This window comes from Fringilla coelebs (assembly GCF_963513975.1).
Source record: "Fringilla coelebs genome assembly, chromosome: 9".
NCBI classification, from domain to species: domain Eukaryota; kingdom Metazoa; phylum Chordata; class Aves; order Passeriformes; family Fringillidae; genus Fringilla; species Fringilla coelebs.
Genome location: NC_140067.1, coordinates 31092990 through 31116902, shown reverse-complemented (window position 1 = coordinate 31116902; position 23913 = coordinate 31092990). Strand labels below are relative to the sequence as shown.

The 23913-nt window shown below is 55.5% G+C and overlaps 2 protein-coding genes across 4 annotated transcripts in view; one reads left to right on the top strand and one right to left on the bottom strand.

The window, feature by feature from the left end:
* The window catches only part of ATF6 (activating transcription factor 6), a 73517-nt gene extending 64034 nt beyond the window's left edge, over window positions 1-9483 (top strand). For both annotated transcript variants that reach the window (XM_084211492.1, XM_084211491.1), the window contains exon 16: window positions 7465-9483. In XM_084211492.1, the coding sequence (XP_084067618.1) occupies window positions 7465-7673 (209 nt within the window). In that variant the 3' untranslated portion in view covers window positions 7674-9483. The remainder of the gene's footprint in view (window positions 1-7464) is intronic.
* Window positions 9484-9926: 443 nt separating this feature from the next.
* On the bottom strand, window positions 9927-23675 carry OLFML2B (olfactomedin like 2B). 2 transcript variants are annotated; one of them, XM_084211381.1, is made up of 8 exons: window positions 23443-23675; window positions 22118-22381; window positions 18709-18816; window positions 15609-15779; window positions 13765-14002; window positions 12380-12868; window positions 11749-11925; window positions 9927-11462 (listed from the first exon to the last, which is right to left on the bottom strand). In XM_084211381.1, the coding sequence occupies exons 1-8, from the start codon at window positions 23584-23586 to the stop codon at window positions 10861-10863; spliced, it is 2193 nt and encodes a 730-aa protein (XP_084067507.1). In that variant the 5' UTR covers window positions 23587-23675; the 3' UTR covers window positions 9927-10860. The 2 variants fall into 2 exon arrangements, with proteins under 2 accessions (XP_084067507.1, XP_084067508.1); XM_084211382.1 differs by having other exon boundaries at window positions 13774-14002.
* Window positions 23676-23913: the final 238 nt, after the last annotated feature.

Sequence of the window (23913 nt, the reverse complement as noted above, 5' to 3'; positions counted from 1 at the left end):
AAGGAGTAAAGTGTTCTTGTGCTGGTATTAACCACTGAGGCTGTATTAATATCAGTCAGGTGACAAATAAGGCAAACTTTTAAAAAATGGCTTCAACTGAAGTCTCAGTTTTGCACCAGTTGGCAGAATCTGTGAGAGCTGAGTGTGTCCTGGCACGTGCAGCAGATTGGGAAGAGAGCACAGCTCCTGCAGAGGAAAGCCCTACCTTAGTGCTCCATTGGAGGCCCCAGAGGGAGAGTGAGTGAGGATAAGGGTGCTCCCTTCAGCACAGCAACATACTGAGTGCTCAGAAACCTTGGGGAAATATGGTTCTTTGAGACTGCTGAAAGGAAGCAAGCTTTTGTGAGACAAGAGGGAAGGCTCCCTCACAGATTAGTGTCTCTAAAAGGTGGAAACAGATGGTCTCATTTTGCAGGGAAGGTCTGTGCTGGGGAGATGCCATGGCTCCCAGTCCCTGCTGCACTCAGAGGGAGCAGTGCCTGGTCCTGGGACAAGCCCTCCAGCCCTAGTTCTTGAAAGAAGCCTTTACTGGAATGCCTTTCTAGGCTACTCTCCTGTGTGCAGTTTCATGTCTTGTAAAGTGGGTAGGTCTGGATTTGCAGGCAGTGTGGGAAGTTTGTTTATCCTTTTAGTGCCTCCCAAGTGGGCATGGGATGGTTCTGACTAAGAGCATTGCCCTTCCTCTAGCCTCTTTCCTTCACTCCCAAGAGTTTTCTGTGCTGCAAAACTCCTTACCCTTGTCTTTGTTTTCTCTTTGGGTTTTTGCCTCTTGTCATTAGCATTGTCACAGATGGTTAGATTTTAAATGGGGTCATCCTGCAGCAATGCTACCCTGCCAACAGCACACATATACCCGGCCAGAGCTGTCAAAAATGTCTCTGTTTTTCCAAGAAATACTCCATCTGAGGGAGTTTGAAATCAAGTGCCTGCAAGGGTCAACACTGCTGAGTGTGGTCTTCTCTTCCTGAGGTGACCATTGGCTCCCTCTCCAAAACAAGAGCAATCACACCAAGTCCACACTGGGCCATCTCCTCAGTAGCTCATGTTCTTTCTCCTAGAGGAAGCAATGCAGCATGAAAGATTGAAAAGGGAGGTGGGCAATCCAGTGGGACATGGGAGAGCCAACTTTCCTTCCCTCTCCCTGAGACCTCCCAGCCTAGAGCAGGTACTGCAAAGCACCAGCTGGCACAGGCTGGCCACTGACTGCATTGCTCACAGGTGCTGCTGGCCTCTTCCAGAGACCACACAGTGGTGTGAGCTAAGGGCAGGTGATGCTCCTCACCCACAGCAGTGCCAGCCTCGCTGCTGGCCCCATTATTTACTTCAGAGGCCACTGAGAGCTTGCTTCCTCTGGTTTTCTTGCTTACTTCTCATGCCTGTGCATATCTCCCTTGGATAACCCCTGCCACCACTGCTCTATTGGATTGGGCATGAAGAGAGAGACCCTGTCTCCTACTGTCATCTCATGGCTTGTCAGGGTGAGTCTGATGGTGTGTTTCTGTACTCCTAGAGATGCCTGGCTAAGAGTTGGAGGGAGGTAGGAGACCTGGAGACTGAAATGCCAGGATCTCACTTAGTCTGTGCCCGGGACTGAGGACAGCTGAGTTCACAGAGGTGAGACCACTGCAACTGCTCTGTTCAGAAGTAGTTCCAAGGGGGAATTTGCTTTTCAAAAGGGAAGTTATTTGGGTCACACTATAACTTTCTCCCTTGCCTCAAACAATCCTGTCCAGCAATCCAATCTGTAAATGTTTTAGCGATCCTGCTGCGTTGTTGCAGTGAGCGTATTTTTAGTCTGTAACACTGCTTCATTTATATACTTATTTGGTAGTGTATACCAACCCTTCAGAGGGAAACGTTGTCCAGATGTGCTGGGTAGGACAGTCAGGGCTTCTCGACAGAGATGAGATGGAAGATTGCTGCAGTGACAATGTAGAGAGCCCCTGAGTTATGTGTGGGGACAGCTGCAGCCCTTCAGGCCAGTGCAGCAGAGTGCAGCTGGTGCCTTCAGCTCCTGACGCTCATGCTTCCTGAGCCCTGCTACCCTAAACATAAGCTCTGCATTGGGCCAGGGCAGGTTACAATAAAACTATTTGGATAACCAGGTGCTAAATCATTCCTAAAGCTAAACTGTATCATTGTCAGCTTGGCACAGCTCGCACAAAGCACCCAGGTGCTGGAGCACGTTAGTGGCTCTTTGAAAGCTGCCCTGGTTTCTGCTGCTGTGAGAGATGGGCTGCACAAGGGGCTCCAAGTGTAGATGAGTGCTGACACAGACTGAAAACTTCCTCTCTAGAAGGAATTGTGGAAAGTACAGAGTATGAGTAGCTGTTCAGCAAAGATGGCTTTAATAGAGTTGGTGGGTTTGGATCACCTTACACAGGGGTGGTTCGCTGGCTCCTATTTTGACATCAGTTAAACTGGTTCCGTGGATAGCAAAGTCACCTTCTGCTCCCCACCCCCACACAAGGAGGGGATGATTCTCTCACCTTATTGACAAAGACAGGTAGTTAAAGTAAGGATGGGGCGAGGGATTGCCCTCCCTGTACCTTAGCAGGAGTAAGGACATGTCCAGATCTGTGTGGCTGACAGCACCTGAAATGCATGTTCAGTGAGCACAGCAGATAAATGGTCAGAGCCAGGCAGGTTCCTGCTCAGAAAGCAGCCAGTAGTACATGGGTATCTGCTTCAAAGGCAGCTGGGGCCTTAGAAAAGGCGCTGAGGACTGAGGACCTCACTGTATGATAGAGTATTGGTCCCACTGAGTATTTTTTTTTTGGTCATACACTGCAATATTGCCCAGAGTAAAGTAAAATTCATAGTTGTGGTTGAATAAGGCTCTATAAATGTACATATGGCGTGAGTGCACCTTCAGAAAGCTGTAAAGCTTTTCCATAGTGTTTGAAACAGTCCAGCAAGCTCAGGTGGCCTTTCAGGGGAGCTCTGTTTCAGTTTCTCTGCAGACACCAGTTTTCACAGTGGACATTTGCTGCAGCAAAGCTTTTTGGGGAACATGTAAGTAGGAAAGGATAAATTATCAGAATTACATCTCCTTTAGGACAGATGTGTCCATAGGGCCAAACAAACTGATGATATGTCTAAAGTTGAAGTCTGTGGAGACAGCTGACATCACCGTTTGTTCTTACTAACTGCAGAACAAAAGTTTCATTGCCTGCCTTTGAAGCCCTCTTCCTGTCTTTTTCCTTTCTCTGAGAGAGTATCTCCCATAGAATTGGGTGCTCAGTCTCACAGACATTTGAACAGCCAACTGATTGATGGATGCCAGTGCTGCTGAGGGAAGAAGAAAGATTTTGGTTTTATGGCCTTTTCAGTAATACAGTTTTAAAAATCTAGTGCTTCAAATATGAAGACAATCTTCTATCCTCCTCAGTAATTTGTAGCAGTAGTTAATGCCCTCAGCCCTATTTGGTTTTGGTTTGGACTACAGACTTCAGCTTTCATCTGTTGGATCTTGCAACATGATTGTTTTTAGAGGGAGAGTAGCATTGGGAATTAGGTTTCTGTTCCCTAGACCAAGCTCGTGCTGGGAGTTTGGTACAGCCTGCAAGAGCCAGCAAGGCTCTTTGGGAAAGTGCAGTCAGAGCTGCAACACTTGGCACAATTACCTTTGCTATTAATTTGAAGTAGTCAGTCATCTGAAGCATGGCTGTTAAACCTGTTAACAAATAATTAACCGCAGCACAGGCTCTTGGCCCAGCAAGGATGGCTTCTTAAGCCTGAGTCTGCACTGTGTGAAAAACTGTATGTTCTGAACTTCAAAAAGGAGCAATAAATCTATTTATTGATCTATTATTGATCTGTCTCTCCTCTACAGGAGATCTGTTTTCATTTACACAATCCCACAAGACATCAGCCAGAAGTAATTCAGGACAGAGCAGATCTCTGGCCCTTGGGCAGCCCTGTGTAATGCATGCTGGCAGTGCTGCCCTTCCAGCCAGCACCTGAGCAGCAGGCAGCACTTTGGCTTCAGCTGTGCCTCGCTGGGAGGGCTGGTGGCTGTGTGCTCAGGCAGGACAGTGCAGCCTGGCCTGAGCTCCGGTTACACACACTGACCCCTCCAGGGATCCACTGCAGGCAGCTGCTGAGCTCAGTGCTGGGCACAGCCTCTCTGGAAACCCACCCTCTGCCCCACTGATGCCTCCAGATGTTGGCACTGCACAGGAGGGGAAGGACAGAAAGCCTGACAAGGCTGGTTTTGAATGATCTGACACAGGAATCACCAGGCAAAATCATTTGCTTGTTCTGGGAATCAGCTCAGACCATGGAGTCCAGTAGAGAACCCACAACTCGAGCTGCTGCATTTGGGGAAGGTGCTGACCACAGCTCTGGTCAGGAGCAGGGACTTGCAGCTCACAGAGGGGCAGGACCAGAGGGATCAGGAGTGCATGCAAGTGTCTGTGGAGCTCTGGTACCCAAGGGCTTGATAGGCAGCTGCTCCTCCAGCCTTCCTTAAAAACTCTTCATCATGAAGATCCTCTCATCTCCCCAAGGTATTTTCATCAGGGCTTGTATTTCATTATCATTAGAAACTTGGTCAAAGTTAAATATGTTTCTCTTGCAGTCGAGCTGTTGTTTCTAATCCTGTCATTCTGCTGGCTTATCCACAGTGATCCTCTGCAGTCCTCAAGGTTTTTCTGTAGTACTTCTGCCCAGCCCGTTTTTACTCGTTTGCCAGCTCTGGCTGTGGTTGAAATGCATTCTGAAACTTTTGGACAGCTTCTCTCTTTTATCAAAATTGCAGTCTCATCCAATCTAGCTACTCCAAGGTTGTTGGAATCTCTCCAGTTTAGCATCTTCCAGAAGTCTTCTAAGTATGCTGTCTATTCCTCATCCAGATCATGAAGCAGTTTAATGGCATCGAGCTCAGGACAGAGCTGTGTGGAATAATGTTTTGCAATGACAGTGAGCTAGTCTTCCCAAACAGGAGGGGCTTGTGCCAGCTGTACTCAGGTCAGGTTTGCCTGTTGTTCTGCTGAGACCATCACATGGGCATTCACAGAGCATCAGCCCCTCCCTGGGCTGGGCTGGGCCGGGTGTCCTGGGGCTGCCACTGCTTTCAGACCCCTCCTTAGAATGAAGCTGCTCCAGGTGCCTGGCAGCAGCAGCAAGCAGTAACTGTGGTCTTTGAGGAACATCCCACCTCCTCTTCTGTGTCAGTTTGGAGCTAATGGTGATGAGAAAGGCTGCTGGAAATGCCTGTAGAGGGCATTGAGCCGTTCCCACTGCTGCCCTCACCCCTGTGAGATCAAAGCCTTTGCAGAAGTTTTCTGCAGCAGTTCAATGCCTTCAACCCAAAAAGGGAAAGAATCAGATGCCAGCTTCAAACCTGCCTTTAACTCCTGGGCTAACTCACAGGGCAGGATTTGGGTATTTTTTGTGAATGTGTGTGGGGGGGGGTGTGCATCCCTACGTGCCTGCTGGCCAGAGAAGCTCATCGTGGCAGTGATTCCTCCCAGCTCTCGCCACTGTGGTGGACTCAGAAGACACAGCCCCTCTTGCCATGGGGTAGCAGAGCTCTGGCTTACTTAATCCTGGTATGCTGTTGGGAGGGAGCTGTGACAGCACAGGGGGTTTGGGATCCCAGCTGGCCAGAATGGGCAGGGCTGGTTCCCCAGTGCCACCCACCCAGCACAGCTCCCTGCCTTGCCTCGGCAGCCCTTGGGATTTCTGTTCTCCTTCTGTCTTGTGCAATGCCCAGAACTTAATGATAGCCCTCTGTGCTGGCTGCGAATCGTCAGGGAAGCTCACTGCGCTACCAAGATGTTTTCCTGGCCCTGGCTCCATCCCATCCCATCCCATCCCATCCCATCCCATCCCATCCCATCCCATCCCATCCCATCCCATCCCATCCCATCCCATCCCATCCCATCCCATCCCATCCCATCCCACCTCACGTACTTGTGGCTTTGGAGCGCTGTTTCTCACATAGCCGGGGTTCCATCAGCTGCAGCATGAGAGCTGAGGAGCTGTTTGCAGCTTGCTGTGGCACAGGGAGTCCATCTGTGCCCATTTGCTGGCTCCGGGCTCTGTGCCCTTCAGCTTCCCCTCGTGCCCCTCTGCTCCCCTTTCCAGCCCCCTCCCTGAGTGGCACCAGCAGCCCAGCTTCCTCTGCTGACTGATCCTGAGCTTGTGGGTGGGAGCCAAGGGCACCTCCAAAGGCAAAGAGAAGGGGTGACCTGGAGGGATGGCCTCTGAAAGGGTCCCATCTGGGGACACGGCATTGTGTCGTGGCAGGGCTTTATCAGCAGGGCAGCACCCAGGAGGGGTGAGGGGCTTGTCGGGGGTCTGGGTCAGTGGCACAGAGACCTGCACAGCTGCTCCTGGCCTCAGTCTCTTGGTGGCACATACAGAGCTTTTTCCATTTCATTCCTTGCAGGTGCAAGCTTTGATTTCCCTTGCAGGCTCTCAGCCCCCTTAGCAAGGGTTTGCTCCTGCCTTTCATTACTATACCAGACATAGTTGATCTAATGGCTTCTGCAGGTGCTGTGGGGTACAACAGGGTCCAGCCACGGTCTTCAGCTGTCATCCAAAGTCAGAGTTAATCCAGGAAAACAGTAAAAATTAGTAATGTATATTGCATTCCTCCAGTCCATACGCTTTCCATTAGGTGATCTTCCATCCTCCTGAGCACAGAAAGGAAACCCTGCCAATGGCAGTCTTCTGGCTCCGAAAGGATTGGTCTTGCCTGGAAATCCAATCTCAGCTCTTGCATTCCTGGGCACACTGTCTGTTCAGTCAGTCTCCCACCTTTAAATCCAGGCAGCAGATGCTAGCCAATGTGCACAACCTGTAAGCCCAGCAGCTCCTGTGGCAGCAGATGTCCCAGGTTGGGGGCTGCGCTGGGGTCCCATATGCTGCTCAAGGTCTTCCTGTCCCAGGGCTCTGTCAGGGGAGTGGCCTTGCCCAGTGTCACCACATCACTCGAGTACAACAGCCAGGTCAGGATGGGAATGAGGCACAGTTAATTCTTTTGAGAGATCACATTTTAGGTTTTTTTTGTTAATAAACTGGTGAACAAATTCCTCAAGATCCCCAGTGTCAAGAGGGTTACAGAAAGTGAAACATTCAGCTTTCTTAAATAAACCTTCTTTTCAATTACTCCCATACTGTAGTGGCTCAAGAACAACAGTTCTGTAATGAATGTTACACAGTGCAAACTCCATCAGTAATGATGTGCAGATGAAGAAGGGGAAATAAAAGACATTAATTTCTAGGTGTGACTGCACATGCTAAGTGTGGTCTGGGCTCTTTGAGGTGTCACGAGCAGTCTGGGGCTCTGCTGTGTGAGCTGGAGCTCCATGTGTGCAGCTGCAGAAAGCTGCAGGAAGTGTGGAGCTCCTGCTCCAGACAAAAAGGGGTCCACAAAGCTCCGCTTTTAGTGCTGTTGGATCCCTAGCTTGCAGGGCTACCTCTGACCTCTTTTTTTTCTCCATACTTTCACAGAGAATGTGATCAATGGGCAGGACTACGAGGTGATGATGCAGATTGACTGCGAAGTGATGGACACCAGGATCCTCCACATCAAAAGTTCATCTGTCCCTCCCTACCTCCGAGAGCAGCGCAGAAATCACACCGACACCTTCTACAGCTCCTCCCCCTCCGTCCCAGAGACGCCCCATGCCCTGAGGGCCATCGTCAAATCCCTGCAGTAGCTCTTGTGACAGGGCACGGGGAGCACCGGCATGCAGCAGGTCCTGCCGCCAGCCTGAGCCCCTTCCTGTGCCTGACCTCGCCCAACGGCCGCATCCTGCCCGGGGATGATGCAGCACAGCTGGCTCCTCCCCAGGGACAGTCCTGGGAGCCCCTCACCACGTGGGGGACAAGGGCCATCCCTGCTACTTATGCACTGTCCAGGATTGGGGGTTGGTGTTCATTTCTGTCCCTGTTAGGCTGCCGGAGGTGGGCTGATGAGCCAGAGCCAAGGCAGCAGACACCACACCTGGGATGGGCTGCTCTCCCTGCAGTGTGCCGAGGCAGCAGGAGGAAGTCCAGCTCCCAGCTTCAGGTGCTGGGCCTGACCAGACAGCTCCACTCCTCCTCATTCCCTCCCAAATCCTGCCTGTGCAGCCTCCCCCAGCAGGAAGCCCTGGGATGCAGCAGTGTGGTGGAGCAGCCCAGCCCAGCCCCTCAGGAGGGTGCTGAGGCCCCTCACTCACCACTAAAGCACTACAAGCAAGACAACCCCACTTCCCTGGGCTGGGCTGCCCGACGAGGCACTGCCCACCCCACACCTGCCTGGCTCTCCAGGATCCTGCTGCTGCCTTCCCCAGCACACGTGGCTGCATGGCTGAAGGCTTGGCCCAAAGGAAGTGATTTCATGCAGCAGATGCATTTGTAAAGTTTGGGTTTTTTTAGTTTTGGGTTTTTTTCTTCCTGGTTTTCGTTTGCGTGGGTTTTTTTGTGTGTGCTATTTAATTCTTTTCACTGCTAACAACTGGAGGAGCACTGGCCTTGCTGGGGCAGAGGGGATGCTTCAGTTCCGTGGGACAGAGCCACAGCACCTTCTCCTGAAGCCACACACACGTCACACACACACTCAGCACCACAGAGCCCTCTCTGCCTCACCAGCGCAGCCAGCGGCTCGCTGGGCAGCAGGGGAGGTTCCCTTGGCCCCAAGCACTGGCCACAGTGCTGCCATTGCAGAGGGGAGCTCTGTTCACTGCTCCCTGTCTGTCAGCCGAGCCCCAGGCTGGAGCTGGGCCCAGGAGCTCCAGCACACTGCTGCTCAGCTGGGATGAGCCGCCAGCAGAGCATCAGCCTTACATAATGACTTCAGCATGTTGTTACATTATTTTTTCTCCCCTGTGCAGTTTGCAAAGAGGATGATGAACTTCAGTTTGCCAGCCAGCCAGCCGCCTTTCCTTCATGGTTTGAGCGCTAACTGACTCACATGGGGTTATTAATTATTAATTATTATTATTGTTATTATTAGTGCATGTGTGTGGCTGTTAGGAAATACAGGTTGATCCTGCATCAAGACAAACAGCTCCAGGGGCAGTGAGGAGGAGGATGAGGGGCAGTACACCCCTGTGGTATGTGCCTTGCAGCACCTTGGGGAAGCTGTGCCCTTTGCCACGTCCCCGGCAGCGCAGGCCCCGTCCTCGCAGAGGGAGCTGGGCTTGGCTGGGCTCGGCTGTGCTGCTCACACCAGTTCATTTTCCTGGCCTGGCCCCACCTGACTGCGGGCCAGCTCACAACAGTCAGAAATAAAAACCCCAGCGGTGCCCCAGCCAGAGGCACACGGCTCCCCCGCAGCCATGGGTAGGGGCTGCTGGCTGCTCTGGGGGCATTTGTTGCCAGGGAGCTGGGGAGGGGACTGGGGTGGTGGCTGGGCTTGGCACAACCTCGGGAAGGGCTGCTGGTGGGGGCTGGGGGCTCAGGACTGCTGCAGCACCACATCCTCAGCCAGCAGCCCTGGGCTCTGGTGGTGGAGAGCATCTTCCATCCTGTGTAATTCTGTTCTCTGTGTCCCTAGTACTGAAGGCAGTAAAATCCTTCTTTTATTTATTACTAATAATTTCATTATTGTGGTTGTTGATACTGTTTTCCTTAGGCAAACTACTGGAACACCTGCCCTGGTCTGCCATCTCTTGGGCTGTGCAGTGTGGCTCTGCTTGGCACAGTGTTGGCAGTGCCCGTGGCACATCTACCCTCTGCCCCTCCTGCTGCTGGAGAGCAGGTACCCTACACGAGCTGCTCACCCAGAGCCTGCCAGAGGACCCCATGGGGGCTGGACATGGCATGTCACCCTGCCCCAGAACCAGTCCCAAGCAGGCTTCTGGAGTTTGTCCCCATCTGGTGTGTAAACTGGCTCTCCCCAAACTAACCAGAACCCACCCCAAACACCCCTGTGCAGTGTCATGCACCCAGAGGGTGAACCAGAGCCAAAGAAAGGCCCAAACAGCTGCGAAGGTACTGGATCCTTTATTACTGACAGCAGGTAAATATAAGATGCTGATGGGCAGGAGGGCAAGGGCTGTGCCTCTCTGAGGGGATCCTGACGGTCCAGGACCAGGGCTGGCATGGGCATGAGAAGGAATGTAGGAGGTGGAGTGGCACAGTGAGGGCTCTGCCAGCCCCTGCCAAGGCAGCCCAGCACCCAGCTGAGCAGAGCCCTCACCCAACAAATGCCAAGGGGGACTATTTGGGTTACAAAATGAACAAACAAAAGCCATCTACACGTATTTACAGCATCCCCCTCCTGCCGCCAGCTCCCTCCAGGCATGAGGCAGGGCTCGGGGTGTGCCCAGCCCCCCAGAGCGGCTTGCAGAGAGCAGAGCCCCGGCTGGAGGGGACAGTCCTCGACACAAGTGCCAGCACCAGGGGCTGCTGGCTGTGCTGGCAGCCCCGTTGTACAGCAGGATCTCCGAGGGGCCTGCTGGCCGTCAGCTGGGAGGATGGTCCTGAGAGATGGGCCATTCCCATGGGACATGCAGGTCCTCCACCAGGACAGGCAGGCAGCAGCATCCTGCTGGGACCTGCTGCATGCAGCTTTGCACTGGTTCAGGGTGTCTTGCTGATCATCTCCAGCTGAAATCATCCTCAGGAGGACGGCGTCTGGGCCACCTCCTCTTCCCTGGGTAGGAGAGCCGGGCCTGCCCTTCCAAAGGAGGACCTCCTTCCCCTGGGAAGGAAAATCGGAAGCAAGGATACAGCAAAGACAAGGGGGGTGCTTCTGGCCTGGGGATCGATCTACAATCCGCCATAAAAAACCAGCTTGAAACAAAACCCATCATTTACTCTTCAATTTGTACAAAATAACAATAATAACAATAAAAATAATAATAAAAGGTGCTGGTGGCCCCTGGCTTGCAGTGCCCCACTGTGGTGGGGGGGGTCTCAGTAGGCAAAGATGACATGGTAGGTGACTTGGTGGCCATTGTCCCAGGCGTAGAGCAGGCGGTCCTTGGGGTTATAGTCTATCTGCGTGGTGTAGGCGTACTCATTCTCGAAGAGAAGCCTGGGGATGATCTGCGTGTTGGTGTGCGTGTCAAAGGCGTAGGAGATGTTGGCGTTCCTCTTGTTGTAGCTGTCGACCGCGTACAGGACCCCACAGATGACAAAGCAGTTCCCATAGAAGTTCTTGCGCAGCCCCGTCCGCCACGTGGTCTCCTTCTGGGTGCTGAGGTCGGCCGCGTTCAGCTTGCTCAGCACGATCACCTCCTGGTTGGAGCCCTCGTAGCTGATGGCTGGGTAGATGACCCACAGGCCGTTCTCGTCCACGGCAAAGTCCACGTCAGAGTGGCCTCGCCACCGCCACGGGGTGGACTCCTCGTAGGCCACGTCGTGCAGCATGGCCCAGGCGGCCACGTAGCGCTGCTTCAGGTCGTACTTGATGATGTTGCGCGTGAAGGCCCGGTTGTAGTAGAAGGAGCCGTTGTAGACAACGTGCCCTGTCCCAATCCAGCTGTACGGGAGCTTGTAGGAGTTGCTCCAGCGACCTGCAGGGCAGACACACCTGGCTGCTGAGACCTCCCTTTGCTGGGGGGCGAGTGGCCGTGCCAGCAGCACCCTCTGCCCACAGCTCTGCCTGCACTCCCTCCCTGGCCCCCAGCCACAGCCTGAGCTGTCCCATGCTCCGTGCCCCACACAGCAGGTGCCAGCAGCCAAGAGTGGAGGGTCGCCAGGCAGATCATCCCCCCGCGATGCAGCATCCCCAGGAACGAGGATGCTGCTTGGATCAGCTGAGTGCTGGTTAGCATGGTATCAGAGATGGTGCAAACCCACCTTGCTTGAAATTGTCCAGGTTCCTGAACTCCACCAGTGTGTTTCCGTAGTAGTAATTGGTGACATAGATCCTCTCCTCCTGGGCCAGGGGGTCCTTCATCCAGGCTCCCTCGTTGCGCCCGTAGGTGTTCTGCGTGGTGGGCCCCGAGATGGTGGACAGCGTGTCCTTGCAGCGCCCTGCGTGGGCAGGGGAAGGCTTGTGAGGCCAGAGGCAGGGTGGTCATGCTCTCCCTGAAGGTGTCACCCCCTGCCCCAAGCCCCTTGCTCTCCCAGCAGGCACCCCCTGCCACCTTGGCTCTGGTGCAGCTTTGTGAGGCCCAGCAGGACTGGCCAGACCCCACAAACATCTCCCCACAGCCTCAGCCGTGTCCCTGCTCCAGCTGAGGCTGTCACTGTCTGAGGTCCCATCTCTTTTTGCTTTGCCCAGCCCAGCCCCTAAAGGTGGGAGGAAACTACAGTAGGTTCCAGAGTTAATAATTAAACCTGGCACCCCAGTGCTGCCCTGCTGCCATGTCCATGACACCTCCCACCTGTGACCAAACCCAGGTGAGCTGTGCTTAGCAGGATGCACTGTGGGCACGAGCCAGCCCCCTCACAAAGCTGGACGGGCACAGCACCTGCAGGCACTCACCGATGATGTTCCTGATGTCCTCCTCCTCCAGGCCCTCCTTCGGGGTGGCAGGGATGGCCGGGCTGACCGGCGTTGCAGGCGTGTTTGCCTGGACCCAAGCTCCTGGGCTGGGCTCCATGTCACTCCAGCCTCCAGGGGGGGTGGCCACGAGCAAGTTCTCTGTGGCTGTGGCCACCACCGTGCTGGCCGTGGCTGCTGCCGGGAGCTGTGGGGTGCCCTCCTCCGCCAGCCCAGCCGGGGCGGTGACGGCCTCCGGGGCGGGGATCAGCCAGCTCACGGCATTGGGGTCCGGCGTGGCAGGGGACGGCGGCACCGTGGCTGTCACGGCAGTGCCCGCAGCTGGCAGGGTGCTGGGAGCTATGCCAGGGGTGGGCGGCCACCCCACCGGGGAGGGCTTCCTGAGGGGCTCGCCCGCCCTGCTGCTGGGCCTCAGGAGCTGGTCCTCTATCAGCAGATCCACCGTGTTGTCCCCGCTGAACAGCTCGTCCGCTGCCAAACACAGACACGGGTGTCAGCCCCGCAGCCAGGGGAGCCAGGCCCCTCCAGCCGGCTCCCTGGGCACTGCTGCAGGCTGGCTGGTACTAAATCCATCTGCATTCCCTCTCCATGTCCCCTCAGAGAACTGCAGAGGCCGACAGTGCCCGTGTCGGAAGGTGAGTGAGGCCCCACCATGGTGACATCCACCACCTCAGGCTAGGCAGAGCGAGAGGTGATGGAGATCAATTCTGCCCTGCCACCTCCCAGAGACCGGGCAGGATGGAGACCCAGCTGCATTCCAAACCAGATCCCACTCACCTCACCCAGAATGCCAAAGCAGGAGCCTCAGCCAGGGCACGGGGATCGCTGGGATTCCCCAGCCAGCATGGGCATCCTTTGCTCCTCCTCATCTCCAGGAGCTCACAAATCCCCCAGGGCAGGGCAGGGCTGGACGTCCTTGCTGCTGAGCCGGTCTGCACAGCGAGGGCACTCGCCCTTCTGCCCGCCCCGCTGCTCCGGGAGGGCTCATGCCCTGCTCCCAGCACGGCAGGGCCGAGCCCTGAGCCGCCTCCCGCCACAGCAAACACTGCACAACCCTCCCGGGGCGCCATTGGGCAGGCGGGTTTGAAACAGAAGCGAATTTAATAAACCTCCATGCACTTCTGGAAAGGTGTTGATGCTGGGTGTTCTGAACCAAAGCAGTGAGCTATTTCCTTAGCTACCAGGGATTTTCCATGGAATAACAATGCTACACTGCCCTGCGTGCACAGCTCAAAGGCTGCACAGCAGTGAGTACCAGCTGTCCCACCTCCCCCTGCTGCTCCCACACGCTTTGCCCCCACATTCCCAGGGGATGAGGCACTGTCATTGCTGCAGGATGCAGCCACCATCCCAGCACGGCTGCATACCCAACTCACGTTGCTCCTCGATGTCATTCTCTGACTCGCTGGACTGGGCTTTGTAGTAGGTGACCCCTCGGACAATGGTGGGCTTGGAAGGAGGCCGGCTCCTCACCCGCAGCTTCCTCTGCAAGAGCTGCTCGGGCTTCTTGTCCTCCAGAGAGAGCTGCAGCTCCGGGAGGGATTCCACAGAGTTGATCTGCTGGGAGATGGTTTCATCCTTCAGGAATCTTTCTTCATATTTTCCCTGGAAGAGACACAGGAGGTTGTTACCAGATAGGCTAGAAATGCCACGTTTTGGTGAAAGGGCAGGTCAGACTGCACAGCCCCATGCTGGGCAGAAGGATTTGAGCTTCCTCCCTCCTTAGGGTCTCCCTCAGTCCATTCTGCCATCGGAAAGCCTTCAGGACACAGCAGGGTGGCAGACCAGCACTGCCCCTGCATGTCCTTGGTGCCACCCTGCACTTCTGGGACTCAGGACTCCCTAAGGCCTGTGGAGTGCAGGGCAGGCAGAAGTAGGGTCACTCCCTGGAATGCCAGGGGCTGGTTCCAGCAGCTGATCTGCAGAGTGTGCAATGTGCACTGAGCTTTCACAGGGTAAAGAGGCTGAAGGCACCTTCCCAGCAGGACCGGGAAGCTCCTGAGGCAGGGACCAGGAACCCCCCAGGGCAAAGACCAGCTGCCACAGCTCAGGTCTGAAGGATTTCATCTCATTAAAGAAAATCGAAAAGCCAGCCTGAGGGTTGAAGCGGTGCCCATTTGGCTGACAAGATGGGCCCTGCTGCAATTAGCAGTGAGAAAAGAGGAATATTGGGAAATGAGGTCACTCGGGGTAATAAAAGCCCCATGCTCTGCTCTCCTGCCTGGCTGGGGCTGGCTCCTCTCCAGCAGGCAGCAGCTGCTCAGCTCAAAGCCTGGGGAGCAGGGGAGAGCGGCTGGGAGCACAGCTGACACCCCCGCCTGGGCACGGCTCCCCCTGGGGCAGGGAGCGCTGGCACAGCACAGTTGGTGCCTTTCCCCACCTGCTGACACACAGTGCACGTGTGGGAGCCCACCCCTGTCCCCACGGGCTTGGGGAGCCCACCCCCACACAGGATCTGCAGAGCAGGGGTGGAGGGCAAGCGCAGGCTTTCGCCATCCTCAGCAGATGAGCACCCCTGCTTGAGCTGGAAATTATGCACTAACTGTTCCCCCCTGCCAGACACCTCCTAGTGCCCTGCAGAGGGACACCGGGGCGAGGGCAGGACGCTCCAGGAGCTGCCCAGCAGGGATCAGAGCAGCATGGGCCATCCTAGATGGTACCACTGAAGCAGCAAGAACTTCAGGAGCTTTTCCCAAAACACCCCGCTCACATCTCTCTGGGGCTGCACAGAAACTGCTGCCCCAGGCAAAGGATGTCCCCATGCTGGGCAGAGCCATGGGGACCCCACAGTCTGCTGCTGGCTGCCAGAACCAGGGGAATGGCCAAGCCCCTGCCCAGAGCCCGCCAGGCACAGGGGCTGCTGGTGGAGGGGTAATTGCCCGGCCGGGAGTGAGGGGAGGCAGGCGACAGGCTGTCCCTCCAGCGAGCCCCAAGCCCTGCTAATCAAAGGCTCTGTTTCCCAGCGCTTCCCAGCCGGCCCCGCAATGACATCACGTTTTCCAAGCAGCTCAGCCACCGCTGACCTCGAAAACCAACAACCCCGTGGGAAGGGGGGAGGCCGAGGGAGCAAGCTCCCTCTGCTTCCACCGACATCCCATCCCAGCAGCAGCCGGGCTGTGCCGAGACACACGGCTTGGAGTTGGAGGCACATAAACGGGAGGAGAAAATCACCCCGGGGCAGTGTGAGCAGAGCAGTGACACCGAGCTGTACCTCTGAGTGAGCGTAGGCAGCCTCGGCATCCCGCTGCAGAGAGCTCTCGATGTCAGCCAGGCTGTTGGTGAGGAGCCTGGAGCAGTTTTCCCTGCCAGGGGGATCCTGCAGACCCTCCTCCCCGCTGGCTCCTGCCCGCTGGCCTTCCTGCGTCAAGTTCCTGGACATGCCCTGGGAAAGCAGGAGAGGACGCTTTAACGACAAGGGATGTTCTGTGGCCCCCAAACTGCAGCCCTGGAGCTCTGTGCTGCCATCCTGGGCTCACAGCTGGGGATTCTCCATGAGGCCAGGCACTTCAGCTGCTAAGAAGCTGCCCATGACCCCAGCGGGAGACAGGAACCCCATCCCTGGTGTACATATCCCAGATCCACTCTTTGCTGCAGGTTCCCATAGAGTGGGAGAGTGGCCTTGAGGCTCTTCAACCCCCACCCTCAGCCACATCCTCCAGCTCACAGAAGGAAGAGGAAAAGACAAGCTGAAACACCTTAAGTCAGCCTGGTGCCCTTTACCTGTGGCAGCAAGTTCACCTTGCATTTATTAATCCCACTTTCCTGGCCTGGTCACACAGTACCTGCACTCAGGGACTGCAGCTCCCCAACACCCTCTGCTCCCACAGAATCTGAGAATTTGGGGACAGGACAAGAGCCAGTGAGCCTCAGAGAGCTGTCCTGTGATGGGGACAGAGCTGGGGCTGGTTCCAACTCACCCAGCAGGCAAAGCTCTTCACCCTTCTCAGTCCCCCAGCCACAGGCACACCCCGTACCCAAGGGATTATTGCAGTGTCTGCCCATCACTCCTTGGGCTTCTACACCTCAAACAGCAACTGCTTTGGATAGGTGGCACATCAGTCAAAGCACTTTAGCACAGACACTGGGGGTGGTCACCCTGATCCTTCCTTTTCAATCTGTTCCGTCATTAATTTCTCCTAAAGCCCACCATGACCTCCACCTGTGACCTCAAAATTGCCAGCTGATGCAACAGCTGTGAGCTGAAAATAAAGCAAAGGAGCTGCCTCACTAAAGAAGGCACTCCATGGACCAAGAACTGGGGATTCCTTCCCTCTACCAACCCTGCTGGTCTAAAATACCTTGTTGTACTGCAAAGAACTCATGAAACCTTCCAAGTTCTGCAAACAGAGGGTTAACCCCCAGCCCCCTCCACGGGCATCTGAATTCCCAATCCTTACCCAAGAATCATGAGTTACCAGGACACTTTGAGGCTGAGTCCAATGGCACAGGGACTCTCCAGCAAGCCTTTTGCTGCAGTAAGCAGAGGAGCAGGGCATCTCATGATGTTCTGCCAGGAGCAGCGCAGGAGCAGCTCTCGACACCATCCTCCTTTGGGGAGGATGCCTGATGCCAACAGCCTTGTGCCCTTACTGCTTCTCCCGTGTAATGTTTGGCTCATGACCTGCTCAGGGATGAAATCTGCCTCCCCTGGAGTGGAGAGGCAGCACCAAGGCCTGGCTTGTGATGCTGCTGAGGCTGCTCAGCTGCTGTGCAGGGCAGCAGCTGCCAAAAGCACACCTGCCTGGGAGGGTGATGCTCTGAAGCTATGCCAGGCTCCAGTTCAGCATCTCAGCTGTCCCTGCTGTCACGGCCCATGGCTGGTGCAGGCCTTGATCCTCCTCCACATCCTCTCAACAGGAATTCCTGTGCTAAGCCAGCAGCAGGACGCTTTCACACCTGCTGCCTGCATCAGCTGGGCTCTGCCCCAAGCACTGGGCAATCTCCTTCTAACCAGGGCCTCTCCTGCCTTTCTCCATCCTGACCCAGTGCCTGCAGGCAGCTTCGGCTGTTTTGATATGATCCTGCAGCCTCACTTCTGGGAAATTAGAGACCCCTGTGAATTCCCTGCTCCTACACCTCCACAACTCCATCCCAGGCCCCACTCCTTCAGCCCTATGGAGCTTTCTGCCCATCTGCCTCCCTGTGACAGGCTGTGAGCGGAGTGACCAGGCTGCAGAGGTCACCCCATGTGCCCATGTGCCACCAGCACTGCTGGCTCTGAACCCCCTGCAGAAACCAGCTGGGCCACTTTGGTACTGGAGCAGCGTGCAGGGATAATCCCACCTGAAACAATCCCTTGGCAAACACAAGTCGTGACTCAAGAACGCACTAAACTACAGGAAGAGGGTGGGATTGCAAAGGGGAACATTGGTGCTTTGTTATTTTCAGACCTCAAAACCCCTTTTGGGTCAATTGCCATGCTTGGAAACTCAAAATCCCCCAGGCAAGCGTGCTCCCCTTAGCAGTCTCCTTCCTGACCCTGGGACGGAGCACGCCGTGCCTTCCCGAAACACTTTGCAAGTGGAATTTTGGCTTTATAAATCATCATCGCCTCTCAGCTCCTGGCTGGAGATGAACAGGGCTGCTCCACTCCGACAAGAATGTGGAATTACTGTCCCAGATACGGACCACGGGAGAAAACTCCACTATTTAATCTGGCAACCTGTTGCTACACACCGAGCACAGCTTCAACTGCAAACCCTACACTGTGCTAGCCAAAGAAATATTAAACTGTATGGAAGTGAAAATTATTTCACTGAAAGTCTGCTCTAAAATTAAATGGAAGGTTGAGGGTTCTGCTCTGTTTTAACACAGGCCAAGACGTAACTTGGTCCTTCAGGAATGTGAGCGCCTTGGCTCCCCACAGTCCTGCTGAGTGTACCCCAGCACCAGCCTCAAACCTCTCGCCCCCACATCAAACAGCACAAAAGCTCCTGGTTGAGAGCAACCACCACACCAGCACGCAAGTAAAACTGAGAGGAGGAAAAACTTAACAGCAGGGCCTTCTGACCCAAAGGAGATGCTGCTCCTGCTGAGGCCACAGCTGGGATCCCGCTCCCAAGTCTAAGCCCTGAGGGACTGCGAGTGCTGGAGAGGATCAGGCAAGGCTGGTGGGGTGGGGATGCACCGAGCACTGCCTGTGATCCACTCTGGTTCAGACATCTAAGTCTAGGTCTGGTTTAGTTTCAGCCAAATAGTTAATTAACGTTTCTTCCCAGGCAACGTGGCTCTGAATGCACCAAAGGTAGCAGGAACTTGGCTGAAGGCCAGTCCCACCAAGGGCAAGGACATTGAAGGAGAGCAGGACTCACCTCCTCGAGCTTCTCCACCCGACCCACCAGCTTGGTCGTGACTGAGTGCAGCTTCAGGAGGTCTAAGCCATAAAAGGCACTTTCCAGCATCTCCATGATGGAGGAGAGCTGCAAGGCAAGGGGAGAGCAGTCAGGCAGCAGCACTTGCTGTAACACACCCTCGTGCAGCTTCTTCAGCCGAAAAGTCAAGTGCACTCCACCCGAGCGCAAGAATTTGCATTGAAAGGCAAGTTTTCCCTTACACAGCCCTGCTGCACTGCTGCCCTGGTCAGAGCACAGCAAGCAGAGTGACACTCGCCACCCCCACAGAGCCTCAGGGCTTCAGGAACACATTTTGGGCGCTGGGGATTAGTAGCAGAGCAAGGTAACACGCTGCTCTCTTTGCCTGCTCTAGGCAGGCTCTCCCACAAGCCCAAAGGCTTAATTACTCCACCAGTGATGTGACTGCCAGCAAAAGAGGCAACAAGAAAAAGGCAGCTCAGTTTGAGATCAGACTCTGAGTTCATGCCATCCTGTGCTCTTTTTCCTGGAACAAGAAACTTGTTAAAAAGTTTTAAAATACTCTCAGATTGCAAGAGTGAAGAAATAGGAATTCAGTGCCAGCCTGGCAACAATCGCCAGAAGAACAATTTTATCAGAGGGATGCTGCTCTCTCCTGCAGCCACCCATTTCACAGACACCCTGTATTTAAGTCACCCCTGTGCCTGTGTCCTGCCCAGCATCAGCCCTTGGTCACCTCTGGGGATCTGGACAGCAGAGCCCTTGGTCTGCATTTTGTCCAGTTTCTGGTGGACATAGAGGACAGTGCTGAGCATGGCACGGCTGGTGGGAAGGCCTCCTGGGCCACCTCCTCCTGGTCCCATGTGTCCACATGTGTCCCCACATGTCCAGCGTGGTGCTGTGGACTCTACAACCCCGATGGCTGAGCAGGATTTTCAGTTCATAGGAATTACTACAGGGTGGTGACATTTTCTCCCAGCAGCTACAAACTGGTCAGCAGAGCTTCATAAACACGGGAGAATCACAGGCAGCGCTGCTGGCAGCACTTGGAGTTTCCACCCCAGCCTCTGCAGCCTCCCTGTGGAGCTGAGAGCAAAGGAAAGACTTTTTGGGCCAGATAAAATGGCAGCATTAAGAGACAAGAGCTGTTTTATGGCTGTGCATCCACTTTCCACTGAGAGCTGGATGGAGACGACCGATACAATGCACGCTGCCTGCCAGACAGCCGCTGGGGACAACCACTTTCCCTCCAGGCTGGAGAATTTCCATCAATGCACAAAGGTTGCAGACTGCATTAACCTCCTTCCAAATGATCCTGAGCACAGCCTCCTTGCACTGACTCTGCACCAAGATCCCCAAAACTCACGCTGTGCCTGCAGGCAGCACGCTGCCATTTCACAGAAATAGAGCTGAGATAAAGCTGCTCCCTGCCAACACCACGCTGACCTTCCCCCACGACACTGATGTTCAACTCACTGCTTCCCTCCCTTCACCCACTGGGACTTTGGCTCCCACTGGTCTGATGGTCCATGAATTCCCATTGGACCTCACTAAAGGCACAGATGGGACTGAAACGTTCAGCTGGGGAGCCCAGTGCAAGCATTCGACTGAGTTTGGTTGCCCTGGGCTGTGTTCCTGCTGCCTGGATTTCTCTCTTTCTCATCATTCCCTCAGGGACTCATCCTCCAGCCCACCCAAGGGAGGAACCTTCCCACGGCTCTCCCACACATGGAGTACCCAGGGCTGCTGTGTCAGGTAAGCCTGGTAAAACACAGCATACAAATGACCCTGTGCCCTTCCTGCTGCTGGACTGGGCAAGAGCAACACTTGTTGGACCAGCAAAGAGAGTAAAACCCTTTGGGGCTGCTAGAGCTGTGGGGTTCACCCACTGATGAGTTGGGGGAGCTGCTCCTCATAAGCAATTTAAGAACTGGAGCTGTGTCCTCTCCTTCTTCCCAGCCTCTCCTACAAGAAGGGGCTGTTCCCAGTGATCCCCAGTGACCCCTGGAGGGGCTCTGTGCTCGGAGGGAAGGCAATCCTGTTGCCCAGCTCCCGTGCTGGACGCTGGCGGCACAGAAACCCCCGGGTGTGTGTGTTTGGATAAACCTTGTGCAACGCCTGGCGCCGGCCCTCGCCAAAGGAGCGGGGGGGCCGGGGCCGTTCCTAGAGGACAGCCTTTCACACCGCGGCTGGCTGCGAGCTCCGAGGGACGGCCAGGCAGCTCTGCTCCTCCTGGAGGAGGATGAGGAGGGAGCTGGGAGCTGCTGCTGCAGGAGCTCTGCCTGCTGCCCCACAAGGGACCACAGGGGTGGCTCTGTCGCCTTGGGGGTGTCCCTCCCCTAACCGCAGAGAGTTCACAACTCTCATCTAAGGCCACGTGGGACCTCCTGGCTTTTCCCCAGACGAGGAACCATCAAACAGCTCCAGACTGGGACTCCTCCTCCCCTGGAATGATGGATTGTCTGCCTGTGCCTGTTTATCTTCCCTAGCTGCAGGGGAGCTTGGACAAGAAGCTGCTAACTGTCTGCAGTCGGGCAAGATGAAACACATCCTCAAGCTCCAAATTAATTAGAACAAGCCCATCGTGGTGGCCTCAATGGCAGCTGCCCCAAGGCACCTTGCACGCCACCCCCCTTCCCACCCAAGAGGGATTTAAGGGCATCAGTGCCACCAGCACCCAACCTAGCACTCCAGGGACTGGACCGAGCCAGTGGCACGTTCTGCTGCCCTGCACTGGAAGCAAACTGGAAAACCCAGCAGGGTCTGCTGCCAGCTGCTACACCAGCAAAAGGAAGCCTCCAGTAAAAGTCAGGAGTACTTAAAAACAAACACTTCACTTTTGGAAAAGAGATACATATTACTAGAGAGATAAAATACTAAATAGTATTTTATCTTTCTAAATAGTAGAGAAGTGTCAGCATTTAAAACAACAAATCCCTCCTGCCATCAGCCAGCTGTGCATCACACCCTCACACTGACGCATCAGCAGCTTTCAGCCCATGGAAGCCAAATCAGCTTTTTTGCGTGGGTCCTTGGGAGTCCCTGTCTGCAACAGAAAAAAGACCTGGCAGCTGCTGAGTGAAGCAGAGCTGTCCTCCAGGGACATTTGGAGCTGGACAGAGGGCAGGGAGCAGCCCAGTCCCTGCTGGGCTCTCAGCACAGAAAGCCACAGTGGACCCCAGGCAGCACAGGATGAATCAAGTGAATCATCCACTGCAGCTGCTCGACTCAAGCCCTTAAGCTGAGCTTGATTTCTATATCAAACATGCAGATATAAATATAACTAGGAGATGGTTTAAGAAAAATGTTCGGAAATAGAGTTTTTTTCAGAAAAAGCTCTGTAAAAAAAAAAAGGCTCCATAAGATGACCTTGTCCCCAAAGAGTCAGGAGCTGAAGCTGCTCTCCTACCTTCAGGTCGCTGCTTTCTGCCTCCCGCAGCTTCTTCAGCCTGAAGTCGCCCTCGCAAGGGTTGAGAGCTGAGGGGGGGGCCACGCAGGCACACTTGCAGCTGGGTCCTGACGTGATGGTTTCCACCGTGTAGAAATCCTCCGCTCTGAAGGCGCCCTCGTTAATCCTCTGGCAGGCACCACGGCCCAGGGGCCTGACCAGGCATTTGCAGCGGCAGTCGGAGCCCTCGGACACCGCCTTCACCTTGTCGTAGTCACCTAGCAGCTGAGCACAGGTGACAGCAGTGAGAAACCTCCTGTGCTGCGCCTGCACGCCCAGGGACACGCACGGCCTAGAGCTCAAGGTCCACACAAGGACACTCTGGATGCCCTGAGTCTCGAGGAAACTGGCCAGCTCTTCCAGAATCTGCTAAGCCAAGGAGCTTTCTAGAGAGCACAGAGCTGATCACTACACTACAAGGGGAACAAAAACTGGCTTCTTCCAACAGGGTATTCTTTATTGCACCGTGCACAGAACGCCGCTTTGAATTTTAAATACAAGAATTTTGAATTTTTCTGCTTTCTTTTAATGCTCTGTGCGCAAAAGACCAAATAAGTCACCTGCTACCCAGAGCAAGACTGTTTTAAACAGGCCAACAGGGCAAGGGTACATTGGAAGAGTGGCTGAAAGCCACCCTATAAGCAGCGTAACCTGGTGGTGAAGCAGTACTTCTGATTAGCTCTATACAATGCCAGGAATTTCCTTTACGGAGATTTGCAGACAGCGCTTCTGGAAGCCCAAGCACAAAAATAACTTTGGCGGTACATTTGCAATAGTCTCTGCATTAGCCATTTCCGAGGGCAGATAATAACACGCTGCCTGATCAGCCAAATCTAACAGAAACCTCCACCGCATCCCACTGGCAGGGAAAGAGCCCGGATCCCTCCCCTCGGCACACAAAGAGGCCCCACCAACTCTCCTCTCAAGGAGTTTCCCTTTTTCTGAGTCTCCCCGGAGAAATGATGGGATGGAGTCTGCGAAGCGCTCCCTGATGGGCTTAAGTGATTTCACTGTGCCCTCGGTGATGAACTTCCTCCAGTGCACATCATCACCGAGCTCCACCGAGAATGTACACCCAGCATCACCCAGGATGTGCACAGCATCACCCAGCACCACCGACAGCGTGTACCCAGCATCACTCAGAGCGTGCCCAGTATTACCCAGCAGTGCCGAGAAGCCCTCACTCGGGAGCACCCCGCTCTGTGGAGCACCTACAGCACGCAGCACCGGCCAGCGCCCCGCAGGGCGCGCACAGCCCCGCCCGACAGAGCCCGGCCCCGCCGTACCTGCGAGAGGATGTTCTCCTGGTTGTCCGCCTCGTCCTGCAGCGGCTCGGCGGAGGGCCCGGCCGTGGCGGCGGGCTGGGTCGCTGCCCGGCAGCCGGCGCCCAGCGCGGCCAGGCAGAGCAGCAGCGGCAGCGGCCGAGCCATGGGCGGGCGTCGGAGGGGCCGGGGCCGGGGCCGGCGCGGAGCCGCCGCTGCTCGCTCAGGTGCGGAGCGGCGGCGCGGGCGGGGCCGGCCCGGGCTCCCGCCCCGCTCCTCCTCCTTCCCTCCCTCCCGCTCCGACCTCCCACCCTCCGCTCCTCCCTCCGTTCCTCTCCCGGTCCTTTCCCCTTCGGCGGCGGGACGAGCCCCGGGCGCGCCCGAGTCCCCGGCGGCGCTTCCCAGCTGCGGCGGGGGCTCCCCACAGCTGCTGGGGCTCCGCGGGGCACTCGGGCATCGCCCGCCCGGAGCAGGCTGCGGGGAGCCCCGGCACCG

What these genes read in the sequence shown, in the direction of transcription:
- OLFML2B (XM_084211381.1), bottom strand. Translation starts at nt 23,586, where the DNA reads ATGGCTCGGCCGCTGCCGCTGCTGCTCTGCCTGGCCGCGCTGGGCGCC. An exon ending in AGGAGAACATCCTCTCGCAG is followed by an intron (nt 22,382 to 23,442) that starts GTACGGCGGGGC and finishes ACCTGTGCTCAG; the next exon opens with CTGCTAGGTGACTACGACAA. An exon ending in CCTGGACAATTTCAAGCAAG is followed by an intron (nt 11,463 to 11,748) that starts GTGGGTTTGCAC and finishes TCTGCCCTGCAG; the next exon opens with GTCGCTGGAGCAACTCCTAC.